This window comes from Symphodus melops (assembly GCF_947650265.1).
Source record: "Symphodus melops genome assembly, chromosome: 21".
NCBI classification, from domain to species: domain Eukaryota; kingdom Metazoa; phylum Chordata; class Actinopteri; order Labriformes; family Labridae; genus Symphodus; species Symphodus melops.
Genome location: NC_136711.1, coordinates 10,532,239 through 10,557,868, shown reverse-complemented (window position 1 = coordinate 10,557,868; position 25,630 = coordinate 10,532,239). Strand labels below are relative to the sequence as shown.

Below are 25,630 nucleotides of genomic sequence, written 5' to 3'. Positions count from 1 at the left end.
AAAAAAAACTAAACAAGTTGGCAATTAGATGTTAGCCTCTAAATGTTTTGGTTGTAAACTTCTTAAACTGACAACGCCTTGTGGATTCAACAGAACAGACAACGGGACTGACAGCAGTCCTCATGTCCCCATCTGTGCAAGAACACGCTTAGGCTGTGAGCAACGTACAGTACATCCGGAAACAAGCATTCCCCACAATGTCATTTCTTTTTCTACAAATTGAAAAGAAGGTGACATTCATATAAGAAGCACTTGGGCATCTGGGATACTTACACTCAGCACTTGAGGCTGTTGATCCTGAATCTGGGGTGGTTTCATCTGGTGCAACAGTAGTAGGGGTAATAACAGGGGGTGGCAGGCCAGGACAGGTGTAGCCGCTGTCAGCATCCAGTCCATTGGAGGTGAACTGGACGAAGCCAGGCTTATCTGAGCTGATGAGGGACTCGATCCAGGACTGGTAACGGGAAACCCTGGAGTAGACTCCCGGGAGATTGGGCCGAGCACAGCCAAAACCAAAACTCACAACTCCAGACTGGACCCAGATGGAGCCCTGCTGATTCACCATTGGACCTCCTGAGTCACCCTGGGAGTTGGAAGCAAAGAAATGAAGGTCACTGCTTTTGGAATGGGACAGATTGTCTGTCAGGAAGCAAAAAAAGAAAAAAAGATTCCTACCTGACACGAGTCTTTGCCTCCTTCCAGAACTCCAGCACAAATCATGTTGTCTGTGACTGTACCCACTCCATTGAGGCAGTTACACTGTCGATTTCCCAGAACTGGCACCTGCACTTCTTGCAGAGTTTCAGGGAACGGTAATGACACTGAGGCGGAAACAAGAAGACAGACAATTTACACATCCACCTGCTGTGTATAAGACACATTGTCCAAACTGCTAGCCAGCAACAAGCAGACTCACCTCCCTCCTGAACTGCGCCCCAGCCAGTGACCCAGCTGTCAGTACCGTTGTTGAATGCACTGTCACCCGCTGCCAGACACACAGGTCTGATGTAGTCTGTGAATTGGACTGGTGTGGAAAGCCTGATAAGAGCAATGTCATTGTCGCTGGTGACACTGTCATAATTTGGATGCAAAATGATTGTGTCCACACTCTTGGTCACTTCATTTGGGTTCTCGCCTTGAAGGTTCTGACGGCCAAGAGAGACCTGCCAATCGGTGGGACTTGCACTGATTAAAGATGACAGAAAGGCATTGGTTTCAGGAAGACAGTGCGCCAAAAGCATGGCAAAAGTACTGACTGAAAGACATTTGTTTCGACTACCCACCTGAAGAAGCAGTGAGCAGCAGTCATTACCCACTCTCTGTTGATGAGGGAACCACCACAAACATGGCCGCCAAATATCTGCAGACTGACCTGCCAGGGCCAACTTCCAGGTGGCGCGTCTTCACCTCCAACTATCCTGGTGTTCAGGGGAGTCATGCCGCATACTGCAAACAACACACAAGGTATTGAAGATGGATCTAAAGTATCTCTGTCGGTTCACAAAGGGCTTTTTTTAAACACATTCTTTAAGAGAAAACAATCATGACAAAAACTTTGGGAATAGATCTCCAGAAAAAAAACTAAACAAGTTGGCAATTAGATGTTAGCCTCTAAATGTTTTGGTTGTAAACTTCTTAAACTGACAACGCCTTGTGGATTCAACAGAACAGACAACGGGACTGACAGCAGTCCTCATGTCCCCATCTGTGCAAGAACACGCTTAGGCTGTGAGCAACGTACAGTACATCCGGAAACAAGCATTCCCCACAATGTCATTTCTTTTTCTACAAATTGAAAAGAAGGTGACATTCATATAAGAAGCACTTGGGCATCTGGGATACTTACACTCAGCACTTGAGGCTGTTGATCCTGAATCTGGGGTGGTTTCATCTGGTGCAACAGTAGTAGGGGTAATAACAGGGGGTGGCAGGCCAGGACAGGTGTAGCCGCTGTCAGCATCCAGCCCATTGGAGGTGAACTGGACGAAGCCAGGCTTATCTGAGCTGATGAGGGACTCGATCCAGGACTGGTAACGGGAAACCCTGGAGTAGACTCCCGGGAGATTGGGCCGAGCACAGCCAAAACCAAAACTCACAACTCCAGACTGGACCCAGATGGAGCCCTGCTGATTCACCATTGGACCTCCTGAGTCACCCTGGGAGTTGGAAGCAAAGAAATGAAGGTCACTGCTTTTGGAATGGGACAGATTGTCTGTCATAAAGCAAAAAAAGAAAAAAAAGATTCCTACCTGACACGAGTCTTTGCCTCCCTCCAGAACTCCAGCACAAATCATGTTGTCTGTGACTGTACCCACTCCATTGAGGCAGTTACACTGTCGATTTCCCAGAACTGGCACCTGCACTTCTTGCAGAGTTTCAGGGAACGGTAATGACACTGAGGCGGAAACAAGAAGACAGACAATTTACACATCCACCTGCTGTGCATAAGACACATTGTCCAAACAGTTAGCCAGCAACAAGCAGACTCACCTCCCTCCTGAACTGCGCCCCAGCCAGTGACCCAGCTGTCAGTACCGTTGTTGAATGCACTGTCACCCGCTGCCAGACACACAGGTCTGATGTAGTCTGTGAATTGGACTGGTGTGGAAAGCCTGATAAGAGCAATGTCATTGTCGCTGGTGACACTGTCATAATTTGGATGCAAAATGATTGTGTCCACACTCTTGGTCACTTCATTTGGGTTCTCGCCTTGAAGGTTCTGACGGCCAAGAGAGACCTGCCAATCGGTGGGACTTGCACTGATTAAAGATGACAGAAAGGCATTGGTTTCAGGAAGACAGTGCGCCAAAAGCATGGCAAAAGTACTGACTGAAAGACATTTGTTTCGACTACCCACCTGAAGAAGCAGTGAGCAGCAGTCATTACCCACTCTCTGTTGATGAGGGAACCACCACAAACATGGCCGCCAAATATCTGCAGACTGACCTGCCAGGGCCAACTTCCAGGTGGCGCGTCTTCACCTCCAACTATCCTGGTGTTCAGGGGAGTCATGCCGCATACTGCAAACAACACACAAGGTATTGAAGATGGATCTAAAGTATCTCTGTCGGTTCACAAAGGGCTTTTTTTAAACACATTCTTTAAGAGAAAACAATCATGACAAAAACTTTGGGAATAGATCTCCAGAAAAAAAACTAAACAAGTTGGCAATTAGATGTTAGCCTCTAAATGTTTTGGTTGTAAACTTCTTAAACTGACAACGCCTTGTGGATTCAACAGAACAGACAACGGGACTGACAGCAGTCCTCATGTCCCCATCTGTGCAAGAACACGCTTAGGCTGTGAGCAACGTACAGTACATCCGGAAACAAGCATTCCCCACAATGTCATTTCTTTTTCTACAAATTGAAAAGAAGGTGACATTCATATAAGAAGCACTTGGGCATCTGGGATACTTACACTCAGCACTTGAGGCTGTTGATCCTGAATCTGGGGTGGTTTCATCTGGTGCAACAGTAGTAGGGGTAATAACAGGGGGTGGCAGGCCAGGACAGGTGTAGCCGCTGTCAGCATCCAGCCCATTGGAGGTGAACTGGACGAAGCCAGGCTTATCTGAGCTGATGAGGGACTCGATCCAGGACTGGTAACGGGAAACCCTGGAGTAGACTCCCGGGAGATTGGGCCGAGCACAGCCAAAACCAAAACTCACAACTCCAGACTGGACCCAGATGGAGCCCTGCTGATTCACCATTGGACCTCCTGAGTCACCCTGGGAGTTGGAAGCAAAGAAATGAAGGTCACTGCTTTTGGAATGGGACAGATTGTCTGTCATGAAGCAAAAAAAGAAAAAAAAGATTCCTACCTGACACGAGTCTTTGCCTCCTTCCAGAACTCCAGCACAAATCATGTTGTCTGTGACTGTACCCACTCCATTGAGGCAGTTACACTGTCGATTTCCCAGAACTGGCACCTGCACTTCTTGCAGAGTTTCAGGGAACGGTAATGACACTGAGGCGGAAACAAGAAGACAGACAATTTACACATCCACCTGCTGTGTATAAGACACATTGTCCAAACTGCTAGCCAGCAACAAGCAGACTCACCTCCCTCCTGAACTGCGCCCCAGCCAGTGACCCAGCTGTCAGTACCGTTGTTGAATGTACTGTCACCCGCTGCCAGACACACAGGTCTGATGTAGTCTGTGAATTGGACTGGTGTGGAAAGCCTGATAAGAGCAATGTCATTGTCGCTGGTGACACTGTCATAATTTGGATGCAAAATGATTGTGTCCACACTCTTGGTCACTTCATTTGGGTTCTCGCCTTGAAGGTTCTGACGGCCAAGAGAGACCTGCCAATCGGTGGGACTTGCACTGATTAAAGATGACAGAAAGGCATTGGTTTCAGGAAGACAGTGCGCCAAAAGCATGGCAAAAGTACTGACTGAAAGACATTTGTTTCGACTACCCACCTGAAGAAGCAGTGAGCAGCAGTCATTACCCACTCTCTGTTGATGAGGGAACCACCACAAACATGGCCGCCAAATATCTGCAGACTGACCTGCCAGGGCCAACTTCCAGGTGGCGCGTCTTCACCTCCAACTATCCTGGTGTTCAGGGGAGTCATGCCGCATACTGCAAACAACACACAAGGTATTGAAGATGGATCTAAAGTATCTCTGTCGGTTCACAAAGGGCTTTTTTAAACACATTCTTTAAGAGAAAACAATCATGACAAAAACTTTGGGAATAGATCTCCAGAAAAAAAACTAAACAAGTTGGCAATTAGATGTTAGCCTCTATATGTTTTGGTTGTAAACTTCTTAAACTGACAACGCCTTGTGGATTCAACAGAACAGACAACGGGACTGACAGCAGTCCTCATGTCCCCATCTGTGCAAGAACACGCTTAGGCTGTGAGCAACGTACAGTACATCCGGAAACAAGCATTCCCCACAATGTCATTTCTTTTTCTACAAATTGAAAAGAAGGTGACATTCATATAAGAAGCACTTGGGCATCTGGGATACTTACACTCAGCACTTGAGGCTGTTGATCCTGAATCTGGGGTGGTTTCATCTGGTGCAACAGTAGTAGGGGTAATAACAGGGGGTGGCAGGCCAGGACAGGTGTAGCCGCTGTCAGCATCCAGCCCATTGGAGGTGAACTGGACGAAGCCAGGCTTATCTGAGCTGATGAGGGACTCGATCCAGGACTGGTAACGGGAAACCCTGGAGTAGACTCCCGGGAGATTGGGCCGAGCACAGCCAAAACCAAAACTCACAACTCCAGACTGGACCCAGATGGAGCCCTGCTGATTCACCATTGGACCTCCTGAGTCACCCTGGGAGTTGGAAGCAAAGAAATGAAGGTCACTGCTTTTGGAATGGGACAGATTGTCTGTCAGGAAGCAAAAAAAGAAAAAAAAGATTCCTACCTGACACGAGTCTTTGCCTCCTTCCAGAACTCCAGCACAAATCATGTTGTCTGTGACTGTACCCACTCCATTGAGGCAGTTACACTGTCGATTTCCCAGAACTGGCACCTGCACTTCTTGCAGAGTTTCAGGGAACGGTAATGACACTGAGGCGGAAACAAGAAGACAGACAATTTACACATCCACCTGCTGTGTATAAGACACATTGTCCAAACTGCTAGCCAGCAACAAGCAGACTCACCTCCCTCCTGAACTGCGCCCCAGCCAGTGACCCAGCTGTCAGTACCGTTGTTGAATGTACTGTCACCCGCTGCCAGACACACAGGTCTGATGTAGTCTGTGAATTGGACTGGTGTGGAAAGCCTGATAAGAGCAATGTCATTGTCGCTGGTGACACTGTCATAATTTGGATGCAAAATGATTGTGTCCACACTCTTGGTCACTTCATTTGGGTTCTCGCCTTGAAGGTTCTGACGGCCAAGAGAGACCTGCCAATCGGTGGGACTTGCACTGATTAAAGATGACAGAAAGGCATTGGTTTCAGGAAGACAGTGCGCCAAAAGCATGGCAAAAGTACTGACTGAAAGACATTTGTTTCGACTACCCACCTGAAGAAGCAGTGAGCAGCAGTCATTACCCACTCTCTGTTGATGAGGGAACCACCACAAACATGGCCGCCAAATATCTGCAGACTGACCTGCCAGGGCCAACTTCCAGGTGGCGCGTCTTCACCTCCAACTATCCTGGTGTTCAGGGGAGTCATGCCACACACTGCAAACAACACACAAGGTATTGAAGATGGATCTAAAGTATCTCTGTCGGTTCACAAAGGGCTTTTTTTAAACACATTCTTTAAGAGAAAACAATCATGACAAAAACTTTGGGAATAGATCTCCAGAAAAAAAACTAAACAAGTTGGCAATTAGATGTTACCCTCTATATGTTTTGGTTGTAAACTTCTTAAACTGACAACGCCTTGTGGATTCAACAGAACAGACAACGGGACTGACAGCAGTCCTCATGTCCCCATCTGTGCAAGAACACGCTTAGGCTGTGAGCAACGTACAGTACATCCGGAAACAAGAGATTCCCCACGATGTCATTTCTTTTTCTACAAATTGAAAAGAAGGTGACATTCATATAAGAAGCACTTGGGCATCTGGGATACTTACACTCAGCACTTGAGGCTGTTGATCCTGAATCTGGGGTGGTTTCATCTGGTGCAACAGTAGTAGGGGTAATAACAGGGGGTGGCAGGCCAGGACAGGTGTAGCCGCTGTCAGCATCCAGCCCATTGGAGGTGAACTGGACGAAGCCAGGCTTATCTGAGCTGATGAGGGACTCGATCCAGGACTGGTAACGGGAAACCCTGGAGTAGACTCCCGGGAGATTGGGCCGAGCACAGCCAAAACCAAAACTCACAACTCCAGACTGGACCCAGATGGAGCCCTGCTGTTTCACCATTGGACCTCCTGAGTCACCCTGGGAGTTGGAAGCAAAGAAATGAAGGTCACTGCTTTTGGAATGGGACAGATTGTCTGTCATAAAGCAAAAAAAGAAAAAAAGATTCCTACCTGACACGAGTCTTTGCCTCCCTCCAGAACTCCAGCACAAATCATGTTGTCTGTGACTGTACCCACTCCATTGAGGCAGTTACACTGTCGATTTCCCAGAACTGGCACCTGCACTTCTTGCAGAGTTTCAGGGAACGGTAATGACACTGAGGCGGAAACAAGAAGACAGACAATTTACACATCCACCTGCTGTGCATAAGACACATTGTCCAAACAGTTAGCCAGCAACAAGCAGACTCACCTCCCTCCTGAACTGCGCCCCAGCCAGTGACCCAGCTGTCAGTACCGTTGTTGAATGCACTGTCACCCGCTGCCAGACACACAGGTCTGATGTAGTCTGTGAATTGGACTGGTGTGGAAAGCCTGATAAGAGCAATGTCATTGTCGCTGGTGACACTGTCATAATTTGGATGCAAAATGATTGTGTCCACACTCTTGGTCACTTCATTTGGGTTCTCGCCTTGAAGGTTCTGACGGCCAAGAGAGACCTGCCAATCGGTGGGACTTGCACTGATTAAAGATGACAGAAAGGCATTGGTTTCAGGAAGACAGTGCGCCAAAAGCATGGCAAAAGTACTGACTGAAAGACATTTGTTTCGGCTACCCACCTGAAGAAGCAGTGAGCAGCAGTCATTACCCACTCTCTGTTGATGAGGGAACCACCACAAACATGGCCGCCAAATATCTGCAGACTGACCTGCCAGGGCCAACTTCCAGGTGGCGCGTCTTCACCTCCAACTATCCTGGTGTTCAGGGGAGTCATGCCACACACTGCAAACAACACACAAGGTATTGAAGATGGATCTAAAGTATCTCTGTCGGTTCACAAAGGGCTTTTTTTAAACACATTCTTTAAGAGAAAACAATCATGACAAAAACTTTGGGAATAGATCTCCAGAAAAAAAACTAAACAAGTTGGCAATTAGATGTTACCCTCTATATGTTTTGGTTGTAAACTTCTTAAACTGACAACGCCTTGTGGATTCAACAGAACAGACAACGGGACTGACAGCAGTCCTCATGTCCCCATCTGTGCAAGAACACGCTTAGGCTGTGAGCAACGTACAGTACATCCGGAAACAAGAGATTCCCCACGATGTCATTTCTTTTTCTACAAATTGAAAAGAAGGTGACATTCATATAAGAAGCACTTGGGCATCTGGGATACTTACACTCAGCACTTGAGGCTGTTGATCCTGAATCTGGGGTGGTTTCATCTGGTGCAACAGTAGTAGGGGTAATAACAGGGGGTGGCAGGCCAGGACAGGTGTAGCCGCTGTCAGCATCCAGCCCATTGGAGGTGAACTGGACGAAGCCAGGCTTATCTGAGCTGATGAGGGACTCGATCCAGGACTGGTAACGGGAAACCCTGGAGTAGACTCCCGGGAGATTGGGCCGAGCACAGCCAAAACCAAAACTCACAACTCCAGACTGGACCCAGATGGAGCCCTGCTGTTTCACCATTGGACCTCCTGAGTCACCCTGGGAGTTGGAAGCAAAGAAATGAAGGTCACTGCTTTTGGAATGGGACAGATTGTCTGTCATAAAGCAAAAAAAGAAAAAAAGATTCCTACCTGACACGAGTCTTTGCCTCCCTCCAGAACTCCAGCACAAATCATGTTGTCTGTGACTGTACCCACTCCATTGAGGCAGTTACACTGTCGATTTCCCAGAACTGGCACCTGCACTTCTTGCAGAGTTTCAGGGAACGGTAATGACACTGAGGCGGAAACAAGAAGACAGACAATTTACACATCCACCTGCTGTGCATAAGACACATTGTCCAAACAGTTAGCCAGCAACAAGCAGACTCACCTCCCTCCTGAACTGCGCCCCAGCCAGTGACCCAGCTGTCAGTACCGTTGTTGAATGCACTGTCACCCGCTGCCAGACACACAGGTCTGATGTAGTCTGTGAATTGGACTGGTGTGGAAAGCCTGATAAGAGCAATGTCATTGTCGCTGGTGACACTGTCATAATTTGGATGCAAAATGATTGTGTCCACACTCTTGGTCACTTCATTTGGGTTCTCGCCTTGAAGGTTCTGACGGCCAAGAGAGACCTGCCAATCGGTGGGACTTGCACTGATTAAAGATGACAGAAAGGCATTGGTTTCAGGAAGACAGTGCGCCAAAAGCATGGCAAAAGTACTGACTGAAAGACATTTGTTTCGACTACCCACCTGAAGAAGCAGTGAGCAGCAGTCATTACCCACTCTCTGTTGATGAGGGAACCACCACAAACATGGCCGCCAAATATCTGCAGACTGACCTGCCAGGGCCAACTTCCAGGTGGCGCGTCTTCACCTCCAACTATCCTGGTGTTCAGGGGAGTCATGCCACACACTGCAAACAACACACAAGGTATTGAAGATGGATCTAAAGTATCTCTGTCGGTTCACAAAGGGCTTTTTTTAAACACATTCTTTAAGAGAAAACAATCATGACAAAAACTTTGGGAATAGATCTCCAGAAAAAAAACTAAACAAGTTGGCAATTAGATGTTAGCCTCTATATGTTTTGGTTGTAAACTTCTTAAACTGACAACGCCTTGTGGATTCAACAGAACAGACAACGGGACTGACAGCAGTCCTCATGTCCCCATCTGTGCAAGAACACGCTTAGGCTGTGAGCAACGTACAGTACATCCGGAAACAAGCATTCCCCACGATGTCATTTCTTTTTCTACAAATTGAAAAGAAGGTGACATTCATATAAGAAGCACTTGGGCATCTGGGATACTTACACTCAGCACTTGAGGCTGTTGATCCTGAATCTGGGGTGGTTTCATCTGGTGCAACAGTAGTAGGGGTAATAACAGGGGGTGGCAGGCCAGGACAGGTGTAGCCGCTGTCAGCATCCAGCCCATTGGAGGTGAACTGGACGAAGCCAGGCTTATCTGAGCTGATGAGGGACTCGATCCAGGACTGGTAACGGGAAACCCTGGAGTAGACTCCCGGGAGATTGGGCCGAGCACAGCCAAAACCAAAACTCACAACTCCAGACTGGACCCAGATGGAGCCCTGCTGATTCACCATTGGACCTCCTGAGTCACCCTGGGAGTTGGAAGCAAAGAAATGAAGGTCACTGCTTTTGGAATGGGACAGATTGTCTGTCAGGAAGCAAAAAAAGAAAAAAAGATTCCTACCTGACACGAGTCTTTGCCTCCCTCCAGAACTCCAGCACAAATCATGTTGTCTGTGACTGTACCCACTCCATTGAGGCAGTTACACTGTCGATTTCCCAGAACTGGCACCTGCACTTCTTGCAGAGTTTCAGGGAACGGTAATGACACTGAGGCGGAAACAAGAAGACAGACAATTTACACATCCACCTGCTGTGCATAAGACACATTGTCCAAACAGTTAGCCAGCAACAAGCAGACTCACCTCCCTCCTGAACTGCGCCCCAGCCAGTGACCCAGCTGTCAGTACCGTTGTTGAATGCACTGTCACCCGCTGCCAGACACACAGGTCTGATGTAGTCTGTGAATTGGACTGGTGTGGAAAGCCTGATAAGAGCAATGTCATTGTCGCTGGTGACACTGTCATAATTTGGATGCAAAATGATTGTGTCCACACTCTTGGTCACTTCATTTGGGTTCTCGCCTTGAAGGTTCTGACGGCCAAGAGAGACCTGCCAATCGGTGGGACTTGCACTGATTAAAGATGACAGAAAGGCATTGGTTTCAGGAAGACAGTGCGCCAAAAGCATGGCAAAAGTACTGACTGAAAGACATTTGTTTCGACTACCCACCTGAAGAAGCAGTGAGCAGCAGTCATTACCCACTCTCTGTTGATGAGGGAACCACCACAAACATGGCCGCCAAATATCTGCAGACTGACCTGCCAGGGCCAACTTCCAGGTGGCGCGTCTTCACCTCCAACTATCCTGGTGTTCAGGGGAGTCATGCCGCATACTGCAAACAACACACAAGGTATTGAAGATGGATCTAAAGTATCTCTGTCGGTTCACAAAGGGCTTTTTTAAACACATTCTTTAAGAGAAAACAATCATGACAAAAACTTTGGGAATAGATCTCCAGAAAAAAAACTAAACAAGTTGGCAATTAGATGTTAGCCTCTATATGTTTTGGTTGTAAACTTCTTAAACTGACAACGCCTTGTGGATTCAACAGAACAGACAACGGGACTGACAGCAGTCCTCATGTCCCCATCTGTGCAAGAACACGCTTAGGCTGTGAGCAACGTACAGTACATCCGGAAACAAGCATTCCCCACAATGTCATTTCTTTTTCTACAAATTGAAAAGAAGGTGACATTCATATAAGAAGCACTTGGGCATCTGGGATACTTACACTCAGCACTTGAGGCTGTTGATCCTGAATCTGGGGTGGTTTCATCTGGTGCAACAGTAGTAGGGGTAATAACAGGGGGTGGCAGGCCAGGACAGGTGTAGCCGCTGTCAGCATCCAGCCCATTGGAGGTGAACTGGACGAAGCCAGGCTTATCTGAGCTGATGAGGGACTCGATCCAGGACTGGTAACGGGAAACCCTGGAGTAGACTCCCGGGAGATTGGGCCGAGCACAGCCAAAACCAAAACTCACAACTCCAGACTGGACCCAGATGGAGCCCTGCTGATTCACCATTGGACCTCCTGAGTCACCCTGGGAGTTGGAAGCAAAGAAATGAAGGTCACTGCTTTTGGAATGGGACAGATTGTCTGTCAGGAAGCAAAAAAAGAAAAAAAGATTCCTACCTGACACGAGTCTTTGCCTCCTTCCAGAACTCCAGCACAAATCATGTTGTCTGTGACTGTACCCACTCCATTGAGGCAGTTACACTGTCGATTTCCCAGAACTGGCACCTGCACTTCTTGCAGAGTTTCAGGGAACGGTAATGACACTGAGGCGGAAACAAGAAGACAGACAATTTACACATCCACCTGCTGTGTATAAGACACATAGTCCAAACTGCTAGCCAGCAACAAGCAGACTCACCTCCCTCCTGAACTGCGCCCCAGCCAGTGACCCAGCTGTCAGTACCGTTGTTGAATGTACTGTCACCCGCTGCCAGACACACAGGTCTGATGTAGTCTGTGAATTGGACTGGTGTGGAAAGCCTGATAAGAGCAATGTCATTGTCGCTGGTGACACTGTCATAATTTGGATGCAAAATGATTGTGTCCACACTCTTGGTCACTTCATTTGGGTTCTCGCCTTGAAGGTTCTGACGGCCAAGAGAGACCTGCCAATCGGTGGGACTTGCACTGATTAAAGATGACAGAAAGGCATTGGTTTCAGGAAGACAGTGCGCCAAAAGCATGGCAAAAGTACTGACTGAAAGACATTTGTTTCGACTACCCACCTGAAGAAGCAGTGAGCAGCAGTCATTACCCACTCTCTGTTGATGAGGGAACCACCACAAACATGGCCGCCAAATATCTGCAGACTGACCTGCCAGGGCCAACTTCCAGGTGGCGCGTCTTCACCTCCAACTATCCTGGTGTTCAGGGGAGTCATGCCGCATACTGCAAACAACACACAAGGTATTGAAGATGGATCTAAAGTATCTCTGTCGGTTCACAAAGGGCTTTTTTTAAACACATTCTTTAAGAGAAAACAATCATGACAAAAACTTTGGGAATAGATCTCCAGAAAAAAAACTAAACAAGTTGGCAATTAGATGTTAGCCTCTAAATGTTTTGGTTGTAAACTTCTTAAACTGACAACGCCTTGTGGATTCAACAGAACAGACAACGGGACTGACAGCAGTCCTCATGTCCCCATCTGTGCAAGAACACGCTTAGGCTGTGAGCAACGTACAGTACATCCGGAAACAAGCATTCCCCACAATGTCATTTCTTTTTCTACAAATTGAAAAGAAGGTGACATTCATATAAGAAGCACTTGGGCATCTGGGATACTTACACTCAGCACTTGAGGCTGTTGATCCTGAATCTGGGGTGGTTTCATCTGGTGCAACAGTAGTAGGGGTAATAACAGGGGGTGGCAGGCCAGGACAGGTGTAGCCGCTGTCAGCATCCAGCCCATTGGAGGTGAACTGGACGAAGCCAGGCTTATCTGAGCTGATGAGGGACTCGATCCAGGACTGGTAACGGGAAACCCTGGAGTAGACTCCCGGGAGATTGGGCCGAGCACAGCCAAAACCAAAACTCACAACTCCAGACTGGACCCAGATGGAGCCCTGCTGATTCACCATTGGACCTCCTGAGTCACCCTGGGAGTTGGAAGCAAAGAAATGAAGGTCACTGCTTTTGGAATGGGACAGATTGTCTGTCAGGAAGCAAAAAAAGAAAAAAAGATTCCTACCTGACACGAGTCTTTGCCTCCTTCCAGAACTCCAGCACAAATCATGTTGTCTGTGACTGTACCCACTCCATTGAGGCAGTTACACTGTCGATTTCCCAGAACTGGCACCTGCACTTCTTGCAGAGTTTCAGGGAACGGTAATGACACTGAGGCGGAAACAAGAAGACAGACAATTTACACATCCACCTGCTGTGTATAAGACACATAGTCCAAACTGCTAGCCAGCAACAAGCAGACTCACCTCCCTCCTGAACTGCGCCCCAGCCAGTGACCCAGCTGTCAGTACCGTTGTTGAATGTACTGTCACCCGCTGCCAGACACACAGGTCTGATGTAGTCTGTGAATTGGACTGGTGTGGAAAGCCTGATAAGAGCAATGTCATTGTCGCTGGTGACACTGTCATAATTTGGATGCAAAATGATTGTGTCCACACTCTTGGTCACTTCATTTGGGTTCTCGCCTTGAAGGTTCTGACGGCCAAGAGAGACCTGCCAATCGGTGGGACTTGCACTGATTAAAGATGACAGAAAGGCATTGGTTTCAGGAAGACAGTGCGCCAAAAGCATGGCAAAAGTACTGACTGAAAGACATTTGTTTCGACTACCCACCTGAAGAAGCAGTGAGCAGCAGTCATTACCCACTCTCTGTTGATGAGGGAACCACCACAAACATGGCCGCCAAATATCTGCAGACTGACCTGCCAGGGCCAACTTCCAGGTGGCGCGTCTTCACCTCCAACTATCCTGGTGTTCAGGGGAGTCATGCCACACACTGCAAACAACACACAAGGTATTGAAGATGGATCTAAAGTATCTCTGTCGGTTCACAAAGGGCTTTTTTTAAACACATTCTTTAAGAGAAAACAATCATGACAAAAACTTTGGGAATAGATCTCCAGAAAAAAAACTAAACAAGTTGGCAATTAGATGTTAGCCTCTAAATGTTTTGGTTGTAAACTTCTTAAACTGACAACGCCTTGTGGATTCAACAGAACAGACAACGGGACTGACAGCAGTCCTCATGTCCCCATCTGTGCAAGAACACGCTTAGGCTGTGAGCAACGTACAGTACATCCGGAAACAAGCATTCCCCACAATGTCATTTCTTTTTCTACAAATTGAAAAGAAGGTGACATTCATATAAGAAGCACTTGGGCATCTGGGATACTTACACTCAGCACTTGAGGCTGTTGATCCTGAATCTGGGGTGGTTTCATCTGGTGCAACAGTAGTAGGGGTAATAACAGGGGGTGGCAGGCCAGGACAGGTGTAGCCGCTGTCAGCATCCAGCCCATTGGAGGTGAACTGGACGAAGCCAGGCTTATCTGAGCTGATGAGGGACTCGATCCAGGACTGGTAACGGGAAACCCTGGAGTAGACTCCCGGGAGATTGGGCCGAGCACAGCCAAAACCAAAACTCACAACTCCAGACTGGACCCAGATGGAGCCCTGCTGATTCACCATTGGACCTCCTGAGTCACCCTGGGAGTTGGAAGCAAAGAAATGAAGGTCACTGCTTTTGGAATGGGACAGATTGTCTGTCAGGAAGCAAAAAAAGAAAAAAAGATTCCTACCTGACACGAGTCTTTGCCTCCTTCCAGAACTCCAGCACAAATCATGTTGTCTGTGACTGTACCCACTCCATTGAGGCAGTTACACTGTCGATTTCCCAGAACTGGCACCTGCACTTCTTGCAGAGTTTCAGGGAACGGTAATGACACTGAGGCGGAAACAAGAAGACAGACAATTTACACATCCACCTGCTGTGTATAAGACACATAGTCCAAACTGCTAGCCAGCAACAAGCAGACTCACCTCCCTCCTGAACTGCGCCCCAGCCAGTGACCCAGCTGTCAGTACCGTTGTTGAATGTACTGTCACCCGCTGCCAGACACACAGGTCTGATGTAGTCTGTGAATTGGACTGGTGTGGAAAGCCTGATAAGAGCAATGTCATTGTCGCTGGTGACACTGTCATAATTTGGATGCAAAATGATTGTGTCCACACTCTTGGTCACTTCATTTGGGTTCTCGCCTTGAAGGTTCTGACGGCCAAGAGAGACCTGCCAATCGGTGGGACTTGCACTGATTAAAGATGACAGAAAGGCATTGGTTTCAGGAAGACAGTGCGCCAAAAGCATGGCAAAAGTACTGACTGAAAGACATTTGTTTCGACTACCCACCTGAAGAAGCAGTGAGCAGCAGTCATTACCCACTCTCTGTTGATGAGGGAACCACCACAAACATGGCCGCCAAATATCTGCAGACTGACCTGCCAGGGCCAACTTCCAGGTGGCGCGTCTTCACCTCCAACTATCCTGGTGTTCAGGGGAGTCATGCCACACACTGCAAACAACACACAAGGTATTGAAGATGGATCTAAAGTATCTCTGTCGGTTCACAAAGGGCTTTTTTTAAACACATTCTTTAAGAGAAAACAATCATGACAAAAACTTTGGGAATAGATCTCCAGAAAAAAAACTAAACAAGTTGGCAATTAGATGTTAGCCTCTAAATGTTTTGGTTGTAAACTTCTTAAACTGACAACGCCTTGTGGATTCAACAGAACAGACAACGGGACTGACAGCAGTCCTCATGTCCCCATCTGTGCAAGAACACGCTTAGGCTGTGAGCAACGTACAGTACATCCGGAAACAAGCATTCCCCACAATGTCATTTCTTTTTCTACAAATTGAAAAGAAGGTGACATTCATATAAGAAGCACTTGGGCATCTGGGATACTTACACTCAGCACTTGAGGCTGTTGATCCTGAATCTGGGGTGGTTTCATCTGGTGCAACAGTAGTAGGGGTAATAACAGGGGGTGGCAGGCCAGGACAGGTGTAGCCGCTGTCAGCATCCAGCCCATTGGAGGTGAACTGGACGAAGCCAGGCTTATCTGAGCTGATGAGGGACTCGATCCAGGACTGGTAACGGGAAACCCTGGAGTAGACTCCCGGGAGATTGGGCCGAGCACAGCCAAAACCAAAACTCACAACTCCAGACTGGACCCAGATGGAGCCCTGCTGATTCACCATTGGACCTCCTGAGTCACCCTGGGAGTTGGAAGCAAAGAAATGAAGGTCACTGCTTTTGGAATGGGACAGATTGTCTGTCATGAAGCAAAAAAAGAAAAAAAGATTCCTACCTGACACGAGTCTTTGCCTCCTTCCAGAACTCCAGCACAAATCATGTTGTCTGTGACTGTACCCACTCCATTGAGGCAGTTACACTGTCGATTTCCCAGAACTGGCACCTGCACTTCTTGCAGAGTTTCAGGGAACGGTAATGACACTGAGGCGGAAACAAGAAGACAGACAATTTACACATCCACCTGCTGTGTATAAGACACATTGTCCAAACTGCTAGCCAGCAACAAGCAGACTCACCTCCCTCCTGAACTGCGCCCCAGCCAGTGACCCAGCTGTCAGTACCGTTGTTGAATGTACTGTCACCCGCTGCCAGACACACAGGTCTGATGTAGTCTGTGAATTGGACTGGTGTGGAAAGCCTGATAAGAGCAATGTCATTGTCGCTGGTGACACTGTCATAATTTGGATGCAAAATGATTGTGTCCACACTCTTGGTCACTTCATTTGGGTTCTCGCCTTGAAGGTTCTGACGGCCAAGAGAGACCTGCCAATCGGTGGGACTTGCACTGATTAAAGATGACAGAAAGGCATTGGTTTCAGGAAGACAGTGCGCCAAAAGCATGGCAAAAGTACTGACTGAAAGACATTTGTTTCGACTACCCACCTGAAGAAGCAGTGAGCAGCAGTCATTACCCACTCTCTGTTGATGAGGGAACCACCACAAACATGGCCGCCAAATATCTGCAGACTGACCTGCCAGGGCCAACTTCCAGGTGGCGCGTCTTCACCTCCAACTATCCTGGTGTTCAGGGGAGTCATGCCGCATACTGCAAACAACACACAAGGTATTGAAGATGGATCTAAAGTATCTCTGTCGGTTCACAAAGGGCTTTTTTTAAACACATTCTTTAAGAGAAAACAATCATGACAAAAACTTTGGGAATAGATCTCCAGAAAAAAAACTAAACAAGTTGGCAATTAGATGTTAGCCTCTAAATGTTTTGGTTGTAAACTTCTTAAACTGACAACGCCTTGTGGATTCAACAGAACAGACAACGGGACTGACAGCAGTCCTCATGTCCCCATCTGTGCAAGAACACGCTTAGGCTGTGAGCAACGTACAGTACATCCGGAAACAAGCATTCCCCACAATGTCATTTCTTTTTCTACAAATTGAAAAGAAGGTGACATTCATATAAGAAGCACTTGGGCATCTGGGATACTTACACTCAGCACTTGAGGCTGTTGATCCTGAATCTGGGGTGGTTTCATCTGGTGCAACAGTAGTAGGGGTAATAACAGGGGGTGGCAGGCCAGGACAGGTGTAGCCGCTGTCAGCATCCAGCCCATTGGAGGTGAACTGGACGAAGCCAGGCTTATCTGAGCTGATGAGGGACTCGATCCAGGACTGGTAACGGGAAACCCTGGAGTAGACTCCCGGGAGATTGGGCCGAGCACAGCCAAAACCAAAACTCACAACTCCAGACTGGACCCAGATGGAGCCCTGCTGATTCACCATTGGACCTCCTGAGTCACCCTGGGAGTTGGAAGCAAAGAAATGAAGGTCACTGCTTTTGGAATGGGACAGATTGTCTGTCAGGAAGCAAAAAAAGAAAAAAAGATTCCTACCTGACACGAGTCTTTGCCTCCTTCCAGAACTCCAGCACAAATCATGTTGTCTGTGACTGTACCCACTCCATTGAGGCAGTTACACTGTCGATTTCCCAGAACTGGCACCTGCACTTCTTGCAGAGTTTCAGGGAACGGTAATGACACTGAGGCGGAAACAAGAAGACAGACAATTTACACATCCACCTGCTGTGTATAAGACACATTGTCCAAACTGCTAGCCAGCAACAAGCAGACTCACCTCCCTCCTGAACTGCGCCCCAGCCAGTGACCCAGCTGTCAGTACCGTTGTTGAATGTACTGTCACCCGCTGCCAGACACACAGGTCTGATGTAGTCTGTGAATTGGACTGGTGTGGAAAGCCTGATAAGAGCAATGTCATTGTCGCTGGTGACACTGTCATAATTTGGATGCAAAATGATTGTGTCCACACTCTTGGTCACTTCATTTGGGTTCTCGCCTTGAAGGTTCTGACGGCCAAGAGAGACCTGCCAATCGGTGGGACTTGCACTGATTAAAGATGACAGAAAGGCATTGGTTTCAGGAAGACAGTGCGCCAAAAGCATGGCAAAAGTACTGACTGAAAGACATTTGTTTCGACTACCCACCTGAAGAAGCAGTGAGCAGCAGTCATTACCCACTCTCTGTTGATGAGGGAACCACCACAAACATGGCCGCCAAATATCTGCAGACTGACCTGCCAGGGCCAACTTCCAGGTGGCGCGTCTTCACCTCCAACTATCCTGGTGTTCAGGGGAGTCATGCCGCATACTGCAAACAACACACAAGGTATTGAAGATGGATCTAAAGTATCTCTGTCGGTTCACAAAGGGCTTTTTTAAACACATTCTTTAAGAGAAAACAATCATGACAAAAACTTTGGGAATAGATCTCCAGAAAAAAAACTAAACAAGTTGGCAATTAGATGTTAGCCTCTATATGTTTTGGTTGTAAACTTCTTAAACTGACAACGCCTTGTGGATTCAACAGAACAGACAACGGGACTGACAGCAGTCCTCATGTCCCCATCTGTGCAAGAACACGCTTAGGCTGTGAGCAACGTACAGTACATCCGGAAACAAGCATTCCCCACAATGTCATTTCTTTTTCTACAAATTGAAAAGAAGGTGACATTCATATAAGAAGCACTTGGGCATCTGGGATACTTACACTCAGCACTTGAGGCTGTTGATCCTGAATCTGGGGTGGTTTCATCTGGTGCAACAGTAGTAGGGGTAATAACAGGGGGTGGCAGGCCAGGACAGGTGTAGCCGCTGTCAGCATCCAGCCCATTGGAGGTGAACTGGACGAAGCCAGGCTTATCTGAGCTGATGAGGGACTCGATCCAGGACTGGTAACGGGAAACCCTGGAGTAGACTCCCGGGAGATTGGGCCGAGCACAGCCAAAACCAAAACTCACAACTCCAGACTGGACCCAGATGGAGCCCTGCTGATTCACCATTGGACCTCCTGAGTCACCCTGGGAGTTGGAAGCAAAGAAATGAAGGTCACTGCTTTTGGAATGGGACAGATTGTCTGTCAGGAAGCAAAAAAAGAAAAAAAGATTCCTACCTGACACGAGTCTTTGCCTCCTTCCAGAACTCCAGCACAAATCATGTTGTCTGTGACTGTACCCACTCCATTGAGGCAGTTACACTGTCGATTTCCCAGAACTGGCACCTGCACTTCTTGCAGAGTTTCAGGGAACGGTAATGACACTGAGGCGGAAACAAGAAGACAGACAATTTACACATCCACCTGCTGTGTATAAGACACATTGTCCAAACTGCTAGCCAGCAACAAGCAGACTCACCTCCCTCCTGAACTGCGCCCCAGCCAGTGACCCAGCTGTCAGTACCGTTGTTGAATGTACTGTCACCCGCTGCCAGACACACAGGTCTGATGTAGTCTGTGAATTGGACTGGTGTGGAAAGCCTGATAAGAGCAATGTCATTGTCGCTGGTGACACTGTCATAATTTGGATGCAAAATGATTGTGTCCACACTCTTGGTCACTTCATTTGGGTTCTCGCCTTGAAGGTTCTGACGGCCAAGAGAGACCTGCCAATCGGTGGGACTTGCACTGATTAAAGATGACAGAAAGGCATTGGTTTCAGGAAGACAGTGCGCCAAAAGCATGGCAAAAGTACTGACTGAAAGACATTTGTTTCGACTACCCACCTGAAGAAGCAGTGAGCAGCAGTCATTACCCACTCTCTGTTGATGAGGGAACCACCACAAACATGGCCGCCAAATATCTGCAGACTGACCTGCCAGGGCCAACTTCCAGGTGGCGCGTCTTCACCTCCAACTATCCTGGTGTTCAGGGGAGTCATGCCGCATACTGCAAACAACACACAAGGTATTGAAGATGGATCTAAAGTATCTCTGTCGGTTCACAAAGGGCTTTTTTAAACACATTCTTTAAGAGAAAACAATCATGACAAAAACTTTGGGAATAGATCTCCAGAAAAAAAACTAAACAAGTTGGCAATTAGATGTTAGCCTCTATATGTTTTGGTTGTAAACTTCTTAAACTGACAACGCCTTGTGGATTCAACAGAACAGACAACGGGACTGACAGCAGTCCTCATGTCCCCATCTGTGCAAGAACACGCTTAGGCTGTGAGCAACGTACAGTACATCCGGAAACAAGCATTCCCCACAATGTCATTTCTTTTTCTACAAATTGAAAAGAAGGTGACATTCATATAAGAAGCACTTGGGCATCTGGGATACTTACACTCAGCACTTGAGGCTGTTGATCCTGAATCTGGGGTGGTTTCATCTGGTGCAACAGTAGTAGGGGTAATAACAGGGGGTGGCAGGCCAGGACAGGTGTAGCCGCTGTCAGCATCCAGCCCATTGGAGGTGAACTGGACGAAGCCAGGCTTATCTGAGCTGATGAGGGACTCGATCCAGGACTGGTAACGGGAAACCCTGGAGTAGACTCCCGGGAGATTGGGCCGAGCACAGCCAAAACCAAAACTCACAACTCCAGACTGGACCCAGATGGAGCCCTGCTGATTCACCATTGGACCTCCTGAGTCACCCTGGGAGTTGGAAGCAAAGAAATGAAGGTCACTGCTTTTGGAATGGGACAGATTGTCTGTCAGGAAGCAAAAAAAGAAAAAAAGATTCCTACCTGACACGAGTCTTTGCCTCCTTCCAGAACTCCAGCACAAATCATGTTGTCTGTGACTGTACCCACTCCATTGAGGCAGTTACACTGTCGATTTCCCAGAACTGGCACCTGCACTTCTTGCAGAGTTTCAGGGAACGGTAATGACACTGAGGCGGAAACAAGAAGACAGACAATTTACACATCCACCTGCTGTGTATAAGACACATTGTCCAAACTGCTAGCCAGCAACAAGCAGACTCACCTCCCTCCTGAACTGCGCCCCAGCCAGTGACCCAGCTGTCAGTACCGTTGTTGAATGCACTGTCACCCGCTGCCAGACACACAGGTCTGATGTAGTCTGTGAATTGGACTGGTGTGGAAAGCCTGATAAGAGCAATGTCATTGTCGCTGGTGACACTGTCATAATTTGGATGCAAAATGATTGTGTCCACACTCTTGGTCACTTCATTTGGGTTCTCGCCTTGAAGGTTCTGACGGCCAAGAGAGACCTGCCAATCGGTGGGACTTGCACTGATTAAAGATGACAGAAAGGCATTGGTTTCAGGAAGACAGTGCGCCAAAAGCATGGCAAAAGTACTGACTGAAAGACATTTGTTTCGACTACCCACCTGAAGAAGCAGTGAGCAGCAGTCATTACCCACTCTCTGTTGATGAGGGAACCACCACAAACATGGCCGCCAAATATCTGCAGACTGACCTGCCAGGGCCAACTTCCAGGTGGCGCGTCTTCACCTCCAACTATCCTGGTGTTCAGGGGAGTCATGCCACACACTGCAAACAACACACAATGTAGTGAAGGTGGATCTAAATTATGTCTGTCGGTTCACAGAGGGCTTTTTTTTTTAACACATTCTTTAAGAGAAAACAATCATGACAAAAACTTTGGTAATAGATCTCCAGGAAAAAAAATTAAACAAGTTGGCAATTAGATGTTAGCCTCTAAATGTTTTGGTTGTAAACCTCTTAAACTGACAACGCCTTGTGGATTCAACAGAACAGACAACGGGTTTGACAGCAGTCCTCATGTCCCCATCTGTGCAAGAACACGCTTAGGCTGTGAGCAACGTACAGTACATCCGGAAACAAGCATTCCCCACTATGTCATTTCTTTTTCTACAAATTGAAAAGAAGGTGACATTCATACAAGAAGCACTTGGGCATCTGGGATACTTACACTCAGCACTTGAGGCTGTTGATCCTGAATCTGGGGTGGTTTCATCTGGTGCAACAGTAGTAGGGGTAATAACAGGGGGTGGCAGGCCAGGACAGGTGTAGCCGCTGTCAGCATCCAGCCCATTGGAGGTGAACTGGACGAAGCCAGGCTTATCTGAGCTGATGAGGGACTCGATCCAGGACTGGTAACGGGAAACCCTGGAGTAGACTCCCGGGAGATTGGGCCGAGCACAGCCAAAACCAAAACTCACAACTCCAGACTGGACCCAGATGGAGCCCTGCTGATTCACCATTGGACCTCCTGAGTCACCCTGGGAGTTGGAAGCAAAGAAATGAAGGTCACTGCTTTTGGAATGGGACAGATTGTCTGTCAGGAAGCAAAAAAAGAAAAAAAAGATTCCTACCTGACACGAGTCTTTGCCTCCTTCCAGAACTCCAGCACAAATCATGTTGTCTGTGACTGTAGTCACTCCATTGAGGCAGTTACACTGTCGATTTCCCAGAACTGGCACCTGCACTTCTTGCAGAGTTTCAGGGAACGGTAATGACACTGAGGCAGAAACAAGAAGACAGACAATTTACACATCCACCTGCTGTGTATAAGACACATTGTCCAAACTGTTAGCCAGCAACAAGCAGACTCACCTCCCTCCTGAACTGCGCCCCAGCCAGTGACCCAGCTGTCAGTACCGTTGTTGAATGTACTGTCACCCGCTGCCAGACACACAGGTCTGATGTAGTCTGTGAATTGGACTGGTGTGGAAAGCCTGATAAGAGCAATGTCATTGTCGCTGGTGACACTGTCATAATTTGGATGCAAAATGATTGTGTCCACACTCTTGGTCACTTCATTTGGGTTCTCGCCTTGAAGGTTCTGACGGCCAAGAGAGACCTGCCAATCGGTGGGACTTGCACTGATTAAAGATGACAGAAAGGCATTGGTTTCAGGAAGACAGTGCGCCAAAAGCATGGCAAAAGTACTGACTGAAAGACATTTGTTTCGACTACCCACCTGAAGAAGCAGTGAGCAGCAGTCATTACCCACTCTCTGTTGATGAGGGAACCACCACAAACATGGCCGCCAAATATCTGCAGACTGACCTGCCAGGGCCAACTTCCAGGTGGCGCGTCTTCACCTCCAACTATCCTGGTGTTCAGGGGAGTCATGCCGCATACTGCAAAATATATTAAAGTAAACATTTGCGGTAACAGAAGTCAAAGTCAATGTCAAGGAACAACCATTCACTTATCGGCTCTATGTACAGTATTTCACTTTAAATCAATATTGATCACATTGTATAAGTATTTTACTTTCTTAAGGATGAAGATGTATTGTACATTCTCACGACAATTCGTGCCCTTCCTGTGATGGTTTTTAACTACCTAGATATGTTGTGTACTTGCCTTATTATTCCTCATTTAAGAAAATATTCCAATGACTAGTCTAGTCCTGGCGCTGTGAGAGACGGCTGCCTCTCCAGTAGCTCTCTCTCTCTTTAGCCCTAATTTTAGCCTTTCTTAACCTTTTTTAAACCTTTTAGCTCTTTTTGTTTACTCTTCCCTGCGAAGAGATCGTGTGCTTTATATTTCCAATGGATACACTTAAGTTTAACACTCAACCAGGGGCCAGTTTTCTCACATATTCTTGGGAGAAAATGCTGGCTCTAAGAACAATGGGACAAGCCAGGATACGACACCCCATCCCAGAGGAGTTGAGGAGGAGACCCAGGGGCTGCAAGGCCGGAGCTAAGCTAAAAGCCGAGACAGCGGAGAAACGGAGGCGCTACAAGCCATCGATTCCCTCCGTCATTATGGGGAATGTGAACTCTCTGCCAAACAAGATCGACGAGCTGTCCGCACTGAACAACCAGCTGACCTACCGTGAGAGCAGCTTGTTTATCTTCATGGAGACATGGCTAAACCACCTCGTACCGGATGCTAACGTGAATATGTTGGGATTCACTGCTGTGAGAACCAACAGAGATGCGAAAGCGAGCGGGAAAAGTAAAGGTGGGGGACTCATCATGTATGTTAACAACCACTGGTGTAAGGCAGGACATGTCTCCATAAAGACAGTCTTATGTTGCCGGGACCTCGAGCTGCTAGCTGTTAACCTGCGGCCTCACTATCTGCCGAGGGAGTTCAGTCACGTGATCGCCATTTGTGTTTACATTCCTCCGAGTGCAGACGTAGCCACTGCATGTGAGAAAATCCCCTCTGTCACTGCTAGGCTGCAGACACAGCACCCTGAGGCACTTATGATCATTTCTGGGGATTTTAACCATGCAACTCTGGACTCAAGTTTGGCTGTTTTTAATCAAGTTGTGGACTGTCCTACACGAAACAACAGGACAATAGATCTTCTGTATGTTAATGTCAAGGATGCATACAGAGCGACTCCCCTCCCCCCATTCGGGAAGTCTGATCACAATTTGGTTCACCTACAGCCATCTTACACCCCCCTGGTCCAAAAGCTGCCGGTTACAACTCGATCCATCAGGAGGTGGTCCCCAGAGATGGAAAGTGCTCTCAGAGACTGTTATAACACCACGGCCTGGGATGTGCTGATGGATCCGCATGGTGAGGACATAGAGGGGATGAAACACTGTCTGAAGGATTACTTGAATTTCTGCGTAAACGTGGTCGCCCCTGTCAAGACTGTCCGGTGTTTCCCTAATAACATGCCATGGGTAACACGGGAAGTTAAGGCTGTCCTTTACAAGAAGAAGGCTGCCTTCAGGAGCAGAGACAGGGAGGCCATGAAGGCAGCACAGCAGGAGGTCAAGCGCTGTGTGAGGGAAGCAAAGGACACCTACAGGAGGAACGGGGAACAAAACCTGATGGAAAGCAACATAAGGGAGGTCTGGGAAGGTGTGAGGACCATCACAGTTCACAACACAAAGACCAGGGCCGCAGGGGGAACAATGGAGAGGGCAAACGAACTGAATGACTTCTTTAACCGGTTCGACCAGTCCCTGCCCCCCCCACCCCCACCCTCACCGCAGCCATCTCTCCTCCTTCCCTCTGCACACGTCCCCTTTTTCTTTGCTTGAAAGTTTTCTTCATGTAATGCAAAAAGCGTCATATTGCATCACATAAAGAAAACTTCCAGGCAAAGAAAAACAAATTTTTTCGTCTCAGGGCAAAATGAGGGTTGGATTCACGACCATTCAACACTGCTACCATGTTTCTAATGATACAAAGTTTCATGCAAATGGGTGAAGTATCCCTTTAAGGTATCATTGATGAGTCATTGTGGCACGTCTGAGTTTTGATATTTGGAACACACAATTCAAGAACGCTCACCCATACATTCTTAACTTGACTGAAAT

General features: G+C 47.7%; 1 protein-coding gene across 1 annotated transcript in view; it reads right to left on the bottom strand.

Moving 5' to 3' along the window:
* The window catches only part of LOC306842239 (uncharacterized protein), a gene marked incomplete at its 5' end in the record, with an annotated part of 33,180 nt that extends 9,682 nt beyond the window's left edge, over positions 1–23,498 (bottom strand). The window contains 60 exons of the mRNA XM_079372365.1: positions 270–583; positions 676–821; positions 917–1,185; positions 1,284–1,490; positions 1,843–2,156; positions 2,250–2,395; positions 2,491–2,759; positions 2,858–3,064; positions 3,417–3,730; positions 3,824–3,969; positions 4,065–4,333; positions 4,432–4,638; positions 4,990–5,303; positions 5,397–5,542; positions 5,638–5,906; positions 6,005–6,211; positions 6,565–6,878; positions 6,971–7,116; positions 7,212–7,480; positions 7,579–7,785; positions 8,139–8,452; positions 8,545–8,690; positions 8,786–9,054; positions 9,153–9,359; positions 9,712–10,025; positions 10,118–10,263; positions 10,359–10,627; positions 10,726–10,932; positions 11,284–11,597; positions 11,690–11,835; positions 11,931–12,199; positions 12,298–12,504; positions 12,857–13,170; positions 13,263–13,408; positions 13,504–13,772; positions 13,871–14,077; positions 14,430–14,743; positions 14,836–14,981; positions 15,077–15,345; positions 15,444–15,650; positions 16,003–16,316; positions 16,409–16,554; positions 16,650–16,918; positions 17,017–17,223; positions 17,576–17,889; positions 17,982–18,127; positions 18,223–18,491; positions 18,590–18,796; positions 19,148–19,461; positions 19,554–19,699; positions 19,795–20,063; positions 20,162–20,368; positions 20,720–21,033; positions 21,126–21,271; positions 21,367–21,635; positions 21,734–21,896; positions 22,300–22,609; positions 22,703–22,848; positions 22,944–23,212; positions 23,311–23,498. Of these exons, the coding sequence (XP_079228491.1) occupies positions 270–583; positions 676–821; positions 917–1,185; positions 1,284–1,490; positions 1,843–2,156; positions 2,250–2,395; positions 2,491–2,759; positions 2,858–3,064; positions 3,417–3,730; positions 3,824–3,969; positions 4,065–4,333; positions 4,432–4,638; positions 4,990–5,303; positions 5,397–5,542; positions 5,638–5,906; positions 6,005–6,211; positions 6,565–6,878; positions 6,971–7,116; positions 7,212–7,480; positions 7,579–7,785; positions 8,139–8,452; positions 8,545–8,690; positions 8,786–9,054; positions 9,153–9,359; positions 9,712–10,025; positions 10,118–10,263; positions 10,359–10,627; positions 10,726–10,932; positions 11,284–11,597; positions 11,690–11,835; positions 11,931–12,199; positions 12,298–12,504; positions 12,857–13,170; positions 13,263–13,408; positions 13,504–13,772; positions 13,871–14,077; positions 14,430–14,743; positions 14,836–14,981; positions 15,077–15,345; positions 15,444–15,650; positions 16,003–16,316; positions 16,409–16,554; positions 16,650–16,918; positions 17,017–17,223; positions 17,576–17,889; positions 17,982–18,127; positions 18,223–18,491; positions 18,590–18,796; positions 19,148–19,461; positions 19,554–19,699; positions 19,795–20,063; positions 20,162–20,368; positions 20,720–21,033; positions 21,126–21,271; positions 21,367–21,635; positions 21,734–21,896; positions 22,300–22,609; positions 22,703–22,848; positions 22,944–23,212; positions 23,311–23,498 (13,973 nt within the window). The remainder of the gene's footprint in view (positions 1–269; positions 584–675; positions 822–916; positions 1,186–1,283; positions 1,491–1,842; positions 2,157–2,249; positions 2,396–2,490; positions 2,760–2,857; positions 3,065–3,416; positions 3,731–3,823; positions 3,970–4,064; positions 4,334–4,431; positions 4,639–4,989; positions 5,304–5,396; positions 5,543–5,637; positions 5,907–6,004; positions 6,212–6,564; positions 6,879–6,970; positions 7,117–7,211; positions 7,481–7,578; positions 7,786–8,138; positions 8,453–8,544; positions 8,691–8,785; positions 9,055–9,152; positions 9,360–9,711; positions 10,026–10,117; positions 10,264–10,358; positions 10,628–10,725; positions 10,933–11,283; positions 11,598–11,689; positions 11,836–11,930; positions 12,200–12,297; positions 12,505–12,856; positions 13,171–13,262; positions 13,409–13,503; positions 13,773–13,870; positions 14,078–14,429; positions 14,744–14,835; positions 14,982–15,076; positions 15,346–15,443; positions 15,651–16,002; positions 16,317–16,408; positions 16,555–16,649; positions 16,919–17,016; positions 17,224–17,575; positions 17,890–17,981; positions 18,128–18,222; positions 18,492–18,589; positions 18,797–19,147; positions 19,462–19,553; positions 19,700–19,794; positions 20,064–20,161; positions 20,369–20,719; positions 21,034–21,125; positions 21,272–21,366; positions 21,636–21,733; positions 21,897–22,299; positions 22,610–22,702; positions 22,849–22,943; positions 23,213–23,310) is intronic.
* Positions 23,499–25,630: the final 2,132 nt, after the last annotated feature.